This window comes from Sinocyclocheilus rhinocerous, unplaced genomic scaffold, assembly GCF_001515625.1.
Source record: "Sinocyclocheilus rhinocerous isolate Xijiao unplaced genomic scaffold, SAMN03320098_v1.1 scaffold235, whole genome shotgun sequence".
Taxonomy (NCBI): domain Eukaryota; kingdom Metazoa; phylum Chordata; class Actinopteri; order Cypriniformes; family Cyprinidae; genus Sinocyclocheilus; species Sinocyclocheilus rhinocerous.
The window spans coordinates 343,887-355,348 of NW_015646367.1; the positions used below are offsets into that span (position 1 = coordinate 343,887).

Consider the following 11,462-nt stretch of genomic DNA (forward strand, 5'->3'; position numbering starts at 1 on the left):
AGTAAATAAGTTTTTTTTTTTTTTAAGAAAGAAAGTAATACATTTATTCAGCAAGGATTGATCAATAAATTGATCAAAAGTGACAGTAAAGACATTTATTGTTACAAAAGATTTCATTAAATGATGTTCATTAAACTTTCTATTCATCAAAGAATCCTTAAAACATGTATCATATTTCCACAAAAGTATTAAGCAGCAAAAACTGTTTTCAGCACTGATAATAATAAGAACCACTATTAATAATTGAGCACCAATAATAATTGATAATAACTGAGCTCAAAATCAGCTTATTAGAATGATTTCTGAAGGATCATGTGACGTTGAAGACTGGAGTAATGATGCTGAAAATTCAGCTTTGCATCACAGAAATAAATTTCATTTTAACATATATTCACATAGAAGACAGTTATTTTAAATTGTAAAAGTGTTTCACAATTTTGCTGTTTTTACTGTATTTTTGATCAAATAAATTCAGCCTTGGTGAGCAGAAGACGCTTCTTTCAAAAACACCGAAATTCTTAAACATTCCAAACTTTTGACCGCTAGTGCTATTTCAAGACCCGAAAAAGTTCTGGAAATGGTGCTATACATATTGTTCAACAATCATTTGAAAAATAATCAATATTGGATTATTCACATGAAAAGCACAATTAATCTGAAAAATCTATATTTTAACCAACCCTAGTAATGAAAGTCTGTGTCTTTGTCCTCCTCGGGTGACAGACCAGCGACTGCAGAGTAGAGGTGAAGTCAGAGGGCCAGTTAATGTGGTCTCTGCATCCAACCTCACTAAATCCCAGCAGGTATGGAAGCAACATATGCGTCACTATGGCAACCAGCTCGGTCCCTGCATCAGCACCACTTTTACTTCCCCTCCCATTCACTTATACTTATTCATTATGTTGTGATGTTCCACAAATCTCATTCAACGCGCAGCAGAACATGACAACATGTCAGAGCAGAAGATGAAAATTGTACAAACTCAACTCTAACTAAATAGCCAGATGTTCCGCGTTTGTTTGTGGGTTGTAAAATGTTTCACGCCTGTTCTCTCCCAGACAGTAATTCAAAACTCTTTCAGTAATGAAGACAGTCCTGCTGGAGAAGATACTGGAGAGAAGACAGCCATGGCCATGTCCATGCAGACAGCAGCTGACCCTACACTCACACAAACAGCAGGTACGTATTAGTTTTATAGAGGTTTATAGAATCAAATGCAACATGCTTCAATAGATTGAGAGGTTGTCCTTTACAGTGCTTTCACCTTGGTTAAATTAAGTTCTTAAAAACCACACAAAACAGAGTAATGGTTCTTCCATCAAGTAATGCATTCATTAGTTTAGTCTTAGATGGTTTACAGTTTCAAAAGCATGTGTTTATCTGCATTTCACAATGATTTCAAATGCAGCTCACGCTTTTCAGTATCCATTTGATGAGGTCAGTGTTTACTTATTGTGAATAATCAGATTTTATAATTTAATTACAAATGAAAGGTGCTTGATCTCATTATTGTATCTTTTTTTGAAATAAATATGTATTTCTTTTTTATTGATTATCCCAAAGTAGTTATATTTTATATATGCAATAATGTAAACACACACACACACACACACACACACATATATATATATACAGCTGAAGTCAAAAGTTTACATACTCCTTGCAGAATCTGCAAAATGTTAATTATTTTACCAAAATAAGAGGGATCATACAAAATGCATCCATTGTTTATTTAGTACTGAATAAGATATTTCACATAAAAGATGTTTACATATAGTCCACAAGAGAAAATAATAGTTGAATTTATAAAAACGACCCCATTCAAATTGATTCGTAATACTGTGTTGTTAACTGAATGATCCACAGCTGTGTTTTTTTGTTTAGTGATAGTTGTTCATGAGTCCCTTGTTTGTTCTTCAGAATTAAACTGCCTGCAGTTCTTCAGAAAAATCCTTCAGGTCCCACAAATTCTTTGGTTTTCCAGCATTTTTGTGTATTTGAACCTTTTCCAACAGTGACTGTATGGATTTGAGATCCATCTTTTCACACTGAGGACAACCGAGGGACTCGTATGCAACTATTACAGAAGGTTCAAACGCTCACTGATGCTCCAGAACGAAAAACCATGCATTAAGAGCCTTTTGAACAGAATGAAGATGTGGACATTTTTCTTATTTTGCCTAAATATCATATTTTTTTCATTTAGTACTGCCCTTCAAAAGCTACAGAAGATACTTACATGTTTCCCAGAAGACAAAATAAGGCTCTTAATGCATCATTTTTATATATGTATACACACACACACACACACACACAATGTACAATGTAAAATGTATGTATTTATATAAATAATATTTTAGTCATACCAGCCATCTTTGAACTCTCAGTAACTCTCTTTTTAGGATAAACATGAGTTCTCCCGGTGGCAGTAAATGTGATTTGAATTTAGTATGTGGAGCAATACAACATCTGTCGTCTCTCTCATTTAGGTCAATTCTACGTGATGATGACTCCTTCAGATGCTCTGCATTCTGCCTCTCAGCTGACTTTAGCTCCACGCACACATATGTATACTGTGTGAGTACAAAAAAAAAACAGCATTTACAGCATGCCACAGGTGTCCCTTAAAGCGTAATTTGATTCTTTGACTACATTTATTTAAAATTCATAACATTTACACCTTTATTGGTTAAATAATACAGTGTCGGGGGATAGTCTTTTGAATTTGGGATGGGATTTACTCAAGGAGTGATTGTCTGCAGGCTCTTTTGTTGCACCGCTGCATGTTTTCTTTTTGTGCCTTGCTCTCCATTTAACCTTGGGATCCCACTAGCACATCAGTGAATCTACATGAAAACAGGGCTGTTTGTCATGATTCTGTTTCCTGACAGGATCATGTGCTCAAATTCAGTCAGAATTCATGGGAGAGCGTGGTTTGCTGTGCTTCCTTTTGAAGGTGCTCAGCTGTTTTTACACCGCAGAAGCAGAAGTGTGGTGAAAATGGGTGATGCTCAAACGTTTGTGCGGTTGCAACATCCTTAGCCTCTAAAATAAGCTCGGTAGAAATATCTAGCTGAAGAATCACGTGGCAGAGGTGTTTGTTTCAGTCGTTCTTGTTTGATTATTTCCTTCTTTAGGACACAGACCGCTTTTGCAGCTTATGTGACATGAATGGCACAAGAGTCCTAATCTTACTTTCTTCCATTAGAATTCCAAATCCTTCAGGTTATTAGATCCTGGGATAAAAGCCACTATAGTTAGAGAGTGTGGGTTGTGTTCAGAATGGAATATTAATCACTCAGATACATAGTACAAGTTTTTTTAAATTTATATATGCTATTATAGTATGTATTTATATTTTAAATTCACTTGTTATATATATTTTCAGTTTTTATTTTAATTTTAGTTGTGCATTTTAAATTTGTATTAGTTTTTTTATACTTCTACATAGCTTTAATGATTTTTTATTTGTTTTAATTTTATACATTTAGTAAATCAACTTTATTTCAGTTAGTTGCCACTGAAATAAAATAAAATATAAATATTAGATGAAAAACTTAAAACATTTCTAATATTTGTTTAAGAAGTGTTTCATCTAATATTTGTATTTTGTTTAATTTCAGTTACAGATTTTTATTTTAGTAATTTTTAAAATATTTTTTAATTGCATTATTTTTTTATTTTATTTCAACAGTAGTACGCTACGCTGTTGTCACATGAACTACACTGCAAATTTTTAATTCAGCAGGCATCCAATAATTATCTCAGAAATAATATTTTGAAGTGTGGTCAAATATTGTGTCAAAAATGATGTTTTGCTCTGTTGTTCATCCAAAAGTTTGGCACGTTATTTAGGTCTTCCATGCATACAGACAATTGCATATTCTGCTCGGTATAAATACTGCATAAATTGCAAGTTGTATACATTCCAATGTATTTCTCAATAGATTTTTCTGTTCATCAGATTTTTATTTCAGCAATGATGGTAACCATCAAAGCAAACTGTTTCTGTCATAGGCTCTTAATGCATCATTTTTATATATGTATACACACACACACACAATGTACAATGTAAAATGTATGTATTTATATAAATAATATTTTAGTCATACCAGCCATCTTTGAACTCTCAGTAACTCTCTTTTTAGGATAAACATGAGTTCTCCCGGTGGCAGTAAATGTGATTTGAATTTAGTATGTGGAGCAATACAACATCTGTCGTCTCTCTCATTTAGGTCAATTCTACGTGATGATGACTCCTTCAGATGCTCTGCATTCTGCCTCTCAGCTGACTTTAGCTCCACGCACACATATGTATACTGTGTGAGTACAAAAAAAAACCAGCATTTACAGCATGCCACAGGTGTCCCTTAAAGCGTAATTTGATTCTTTGACTACATTTATTTAAAATTCATAACATTTACACCTTTATTGGTTAAATAATACAGTGTCGGGGGATAGTCTTTTGAATTTGGGATGGGATTTACTCAAGGAGTGATTGTCTGCAGGCTCTTTTGTTGCATCGCTGCATGTTTTCTTTTTGTGCCTTGCTCTCCATTTAACCTTGGGATCCCACTAGCACATCAGTGAATCTACATGAAAACAGGGCTGTTTGTCATGATTCTGTTTCCTGACAGGATCATGTGCTCAAATTCAGTCAGAATTCATGGGAGAGCGTGGTTTGCTGTGCTTCCTTTTGAAGGTGCTCAGCTGTTTTTACACCGCAGAAGCAGAAGTGTGGTGAAAATGGGTGATGCTCAAACGTTTGTGCGGTTGCAACATCCTTAGCCTCTAAAATAAGCTCGGTAGAAATATCTAGCTGAAGAATCACGTGGCAGAGGTGTTTGTTTCAGTCGTTCTTGTTTGATTATTTCCTTCTTTAGGACACAGACCGCTTTTGCAGCTTATGTGACATGAATGGCACAAGAGTCCTAATCTTACTTTCTTCCATTAGAATTCCAAATCCTTCAGGTTATTAGATCCTGGGATAAAAGCCACTATAGTTAGAGAGTGTGGGTTGTGTTCAGAATGGAATATTAATCACTCAGATACATAGTACAAGAGGTTTTTTTTTTGTATTTATATATGCTATTATAGTATGTATTTATATTTTAAATTCACTTGTTATATATATTTTCAGTTTTTATTTTAATTTTAGTTGTGCATTTTAAATTTTTATTAGTTTTTTTATACTTCTACATAGCTTTAATGATTTTTTATTTGTTTTAATTTTATACATTTAGTAAATCAACTTTATTTCAGTTAGTTGCCACTGAAATAAAATAAAATATAAATATTAGATGAAAAACTTAAAACATTTCTAATATTTGTTTAAGAAGTGTTTCATCTAATATTTGTATTTTGTTTAATTTCAGTTACAGATTTTTATTTTAGTAATTTTTAAAATATTTTTTAATTGCATTATTTTTTTATTTTATTTCAACAGTAGTACGCTACGCTGTTGTCACATGAACTACACTGCAAATTTTTAATTCAGCAGGCATCCAATAATTATCTCAGAAATAATATTTTGAAGTGTGGTCAAATATTGTGTCAAAAATGATGTTTTGCTCTGTTGTTCATCCAAAAGTTTGGCACGTTATTTAGGTCTTCCATGCATACAGACAATTGCATATTCTGCTCGGTATAAATACTGCATAAATTGCAAGTTGTATACATTCCAATGTATTTCTCAATAGATTTTTCTGTTCATCAGATTTTTATTTCAGCAATGATGGTAACCATCAAAGCAAACTGTTTCTGTCATTTTCTATCCATGTTTAAGCTGAAATGTCATTCATTAGATAATTTTTCATGTGTTTTTTGAAATGTCTGAAATATATTTTCCACTCTGCACAGGTGAACACAATGCACAAGAGCATGAAGGTTATAACTGGTAAGAAGAACTTTTACATCCCATTAACAAAATAAATTCAAATAAACACAAAACTGGCAGGTGTACAGAAAATACAGAGCTGCAAAAGTAATAATTTCCAAACATTTTCAGACACTCAAACATGCCTGTTTTCCATTATTTAGCAGATAATCCAATCCTAAGTACATGCCATTGCTTGAGACAATATTATTATGTCCTGTCCATTCAGGCCTCTCAAACAAAATAAGTTGCAATTCCATTTGCTACCACTGGTGGCGCAGAATTTGCACTTCACTGTATACTGTGGTTCTTTAGTTTAACACAGTCTTCTATAGAAGTCCGTGTCCGCCACTGAATAAAAAATAAAAAAGGTAATTGCGACTTTTTATCTCACAATTCTGACTTTTTTTCTCATAATTGCGTGATATGAACTCGCAATTGCGAGTTGAAAAGTCATAATTGTGAGATATAAACTAACTTGCAATTCTGAGAAATAAAGTCAGAACTGCGAGATATAAACTCAGAATTCTGAGAACATATCAGTCTTTTCCCCACCCTCAAAATTGGACTTTAACTCGCAATTGCACCTAAGTACATGCCATTGCTTGAGACAATATTATTATGTCCTGTCCATTCAGGCCTCTCAAACAAAATAAGTTGCAATTCCATTTGCTACCACTGGTGGCGCAGAATTTGCACTTCACTGTATACTGTGGTTCTTTAGTTTAACACAGTCTTCTATAGAAGTCCGTGTCCGCCACTGAATAAAAAATAAAAAAGGTAATTGCGACTTTTTATCTCACAATTCTGACTTTTTTTCTCATAATTGCGTGATATGAACTCGCAATTGCGAGTTGAAAAGTCATAATTGTGAGATATAAACTAACTTGCAATTCTGAGAAATAAAGTCAGAACTGCGAGATATAAACTCAGAATTCTGAGAACATATCAGTCTTTTCCCCACCCTCAAAATTGGACTTTAACTCGCAATTGCAAGTTTATATCTCACAATTCTGACTTTAGAACTTGCAATTGCGAGCAAAAAGTCAGAATTGTGAGTTTGTATCACGCAGATAAAAACTCGCAATTCTTACTTTGTAACTCGCAATTGTGAGTTTATATCACACAATTCTGTGAAAAAAGTCAGAATTGTGAGATAAAAAGTCGCAATAACCTTTTTTTTTTTTTTTTTTCAGTGGCGGAAATGGGCTTCCATAGTCTTCTGTGCATTTCAAGTCACGTCTGTATATAGTGCTTTTAATATAAAGAGATGTAGGAATAGACTTCCTGTAGTGTAACACAGATAAAGCATCTCGCTTCCTTCCTGGCGTTTTGTGAGATGCTTTACCCCGTGTTGTGTGACAGACACGACGTTGCGGAGTCGTGACTTAATTAAAGCGTACCTGAGGGAAGATTCACACGGAGAACAGTTGTGTCATTAGGCTAAAGTCGGGCCTCGTTGCAGACGGCAGCTGTTTGCAGCGCTGCAATTTATAACCTAATGAACACAGCCGATGCCACGACTCCCCTGAGATCAGACGTGAAGGGCAGAGAGACCTTACGCAGATATCTGCCAGTCCGCACTAATTCTAGCTTCAACTTTACAAAGCTGGGACTAAGTTTGTCATACCTGCTAGTGGTTGACCAATATGGGCTAATGGCCAGTACCGATATCATGAGTGTAGGGTGGATGATGGCAGATTTAATGTAAATAGGCCTACATACATGATAAAAGCAAATGAGATCCACACAACATTGCTGAAATTTTTTATGAACACTTACACTGTGAAAAAAAGAAAAGTTGTTTCAACTCAAAGAAGTAAGTGTTCATGCTGCCTCTAAATTTTATGTTTAGTCAGCTTGAAATGTTAAGTTGTACTAAGTGACAACTTGGATATTTTAGTTGAGTAAACTTAAAATTGAAAGGCAGCACAAACAATTTTTTACAGCGTACTTTACACAGTATTGACCTGTAATTTAAGTTTTGTGCAAATAGTTCAAGTAAGACTGACAAGGCTTGTCTCTAGAGTTAAAAGAGTTATACTTTTGTTAATCAATCCCAAACAAAAAATGAATTTTGTTTATTATTATTATTTTCCAAAGCAGTACATTTTAAATTATAACTTTAGAGATAACACATTTTTAATAAAATTAACTTTACTAAATCGCAGTCTCTATTTTATTTTATTTTATGTAGTGTTTGTTCTTTATTTGTTTTATGTATTTATTTATATATTTATATATTATATATTTTTAATTTTTGTTATATTATTTATTTATTTATTCATCATTTATTTTATCTTTGTTTAGTTTTCATTCATTCATTCATTCTTTCTTTAGTTGTTTAGTTTGTTGTTTTTTATTTGAATATATTATATTATGAATATTTTATAAAAATAAGATTGCAAGCCTTGTAAAATACTTACATTGAGATTTTAAAGCTAAGAAATATATCAAATAATGCATATGCATTTTTTATTCCATTTTATTTTGTTTAGTGTTTGTTCTTTATTTGTGATTTTTGTGTTTTTTTGTTTTTGTTTTGAATATTGGAAAGGTAAGGTTGCAGATGTTAAAGGGGTCCTATTATGCTCTTTTACAAAGTCTTGATTTTGTTTTCAAAACACCTTCACTGAGATATAGAAGTGAAGGAATGTATGAAATATGCATATTATTCTATTTTTTCCCATTATTACTTTAGGAAAATGGACAGTCTGCGCACTCCTAGAGACGAGAGGAGAAGAGCACAGCATAATGAAGGTCAATTATCATAATCTAGTCTTTACTCTGTAAATGAAAGCAAAGCAACAGGGTCTGGATAACTCTTACTGTGACCACTCCAAAGATATTGATACTGAAGATGACTCTCAGCAGGCACTGATGGAAATCTGCCTGTAGAGGCCAGTAGAGGGTTGATGGACTGAACATGTAGTGCAATTTTGGACAATATGTCCTAGATTTTGCCTCTGATCGTTCTTGTTGTTGATGTGCAGTTGAAAGGCGACGGCGAGACAAAATCAACAACTGGATTGTGGCGCTCTCAAAAATCATCCCAGACTGCAGCATAGACGGCACCAAGACTGGAGCGGTGAGCTGCATGATGCTTTTTTCCCCTAAATGAAGATCTGACCTCAGTATTGACATGTTATTTGCAACAGATGCCTTGAAACTGCATCTCTCTCTCAAATGCATTGCGTTTCTCGTTCCTCCAGAGTAAAGGTGGGATCCTGTCAAAGGCGTGTGATTACATTGGCGAGCTGAAGCAACATAACCAGCGGCTGCAGGAGAGTTTGAGAGGAGTGGAGAGAGTGCAGATGGACAATGAGCTGCTCAGACAGCAGGTATGACGCCTTTAACAGCAGCTTAGTGGTGGTTCGTCACTGACCTTGTCATGTAATCCCTATTCTTTGCATTGACATATTCATTATTTTAGGCTGAATCAACATTTTCTTAAAGATATCTTTCCTAGGAACCATATTCCTCTTTTTTAAGCCAATTTAAGTTTTTTTTGCACAAAAAACAGCCACAATTACTTTTTTTCCCCCTTTTGATGATCCTTAGAATTCAACAGGCTATTTTTGTTACTGTGCCTTTAAGACTATATGCAAATGACCTTCTGTGATTGGCTGACCTCTTCACATGTGAAGTTCATATTGCTGTTCATCAAAGTGGGCTGAATAGCTGTTAATATGTAAATGTGGATGGGCATATGTTAATGAGCTCATATTAGACATCATAACTATTGTTGTGAATGTTTGAGTATATGTTGTGAATAATTTTTTTTTAAACAAACAGGGAAATCCTGTCTGTCCTCCCTGAAATCTAATAACGAACATTTGTATGATTTTATTTTATACTATTTAATTTTTATTTTATACTATTTATACAATTTTTATTTTATACAATTTTGTTTCATTTTAATTTGTACTTTTATTTTATACTCATGTTTTATTTTTATATTATTATTTTATACTATTTGATTACTTTAATGTAATATCTCCAGTAACTCATTTTATATTTAGTTTTATTTATTTATACTATTTTAATTTAATATATACAATTTTATTATATTATTTATTTTATTGTATTGTAAAAATGTATGGCTTGAATGCAATGTTGCTTTGCATAAAAGTGTCTGGCAAATGCATAAATGTACATATCTAAAACATCTTCATATTTAATAATCATTTTCTGTGTTGTTGCTTTCAGCTGGAGGAGCTCAAGAGCAAGAACGGCCTTCTGCGAGCGCAGCTGGAGCATCACGGCAGAGACACGATCGCAGACGCCTCGGCACAATGAGTCTCAGACATTCTGGGAAAGAGATTCTGGCCAATCCAGATGACAAAAGGCCCTCAGAGAATGACACAGGACTGCAGTGGGCCGAATGACAGTCTCAGAGACTGGATCCTCTTCAGCGCTGATGTCTGATACAGTCCGGCTTGCTACCGATGAGGTCAAAGGTCAAGAAGTTTCCATTAGCACCACAACACCAGGAGCCCATGACTAGTTATTCTTCCTAACTAACTCCGAACTAAACAGTGGAATATACTGTAGTTAGACAGCTTTCATTATGTGTTTTTAGTTGTCCCCGCTCTATAATACACCCTAGACATTTTCCTTTTGCTTTTCCTAATTTTCCAGCTTTGTTGCTTTCAATTTTGTCTTCATGCTTTACTTGAAGTATTAGTTGTTTGTGCAATGCCTCGTTTAATTAAAAATTCTCCCGGAGAAAATCTGCCGCTTTGTGGTGTTTCGAAAGCTCGTTACGGGACGAATGAAGCCGTGATGAAATGTCATTAGCGGTTCCAGTGAAATTTAGTGTTAAAATCGTAACAAAAGCACCTGCGTACGGCTCCCGCTGAAAGAAAGCTCTGATGCAAGAAAATGAGCTCCGTCTGGGATTATTAGCTTCTTATCTCGGATCGCCTTCGGAAGACAGTTCGGAAAGCATCGTCTAATCTAAGAAGCAAATGAGAAAATATTCACAAAGCCTTGTAGCTAAATGCTGGACATCTCAGGACTGAAGAAATGTTTGTTATTGTGTGTTAGAGGTTTATTCTGTTACCTTAATCTAATCACCAGGTCTAAAACACCTGAAAATGTAATGGCCTGTCTTGGTTGCTAAGCGTATTTGCAATCCTCAAAAGTTACGGTTTTGTTCTTAGTTTACTTGGTGAGTGCCTGAACATTTTGTGCCATATTTATATAAATAGCATTTAGTTCCAGGCTGTTATTTTTCTCCATAATTCAATCATTATTCACTGATTAACCATTGCTCTCAAAATACAGCGGCAAGAGACACGAAAACCAATGACATTTTCATTTTCAATTTGATTTACAAAGCGACAGGAAAGATTTCATTTTATTTCATTTTATTTTAATGTTTTAATTTCTTTATTTTTTGTTTTATTTTACTTATTTTTATTTTGCTATTTGTTCTTTTCCTCACACATTTAAGAAAATGTGGTATATAGTGCACAAGTTGTTTGGACTCTTCAATTTTATTTTATTTTATTTTATTTATTTTATTGTATTGTATTTCATTTCATTTCATTTTATTTAAAATTAAATGAAATAAAATTTAATA

At 33.8% G+C, this 11,462-nt stretch overlaps 1 protein-coding gene across 1 annotated transcript in view; it reads left to right on the forward strand.

The window, feature by feature from the left end:
• Positions 1 to 11,219, forward strand: part of LOC107707624 (upstream stimulatory factor 2-like) — a 16,936-nt gene extending 5,717 nt beyond the window's left edge. Inside the window, exons 5-10 of the mRNA XM_016511700.1 lie at positions 2,490 to 2,577; positions 5,858 to 5,896; positions 8,577 to 8,635; positions 8,869 to 8,963; positions 9,088 to 9,216; positions 10,085 to 11,219. Coding sequence (XP_016367186.1) covers positions 2,490 to 2,577; positions 5,858 to 5,896; positions 8,577 to 8,635; positions 8,869 to 8,963; positions 9,088 to 9,216; positions 10,085 to 10,174 — 500 coding nt within the window. The 3' untranslated portion in view covers positions 10,175 to 11,219. The remainder of the gene's footprint in view (positions 1 to 2,489; positions 2,578 to 5,857; positions 5,897 to 8,576; positions 8,636 to 8,868; positions 8,964 to 9,087; positions 9,217 to 10,084) is intronic.
• Positions 11,220 to 11,462: the final 243 nt, after the last annotated feature.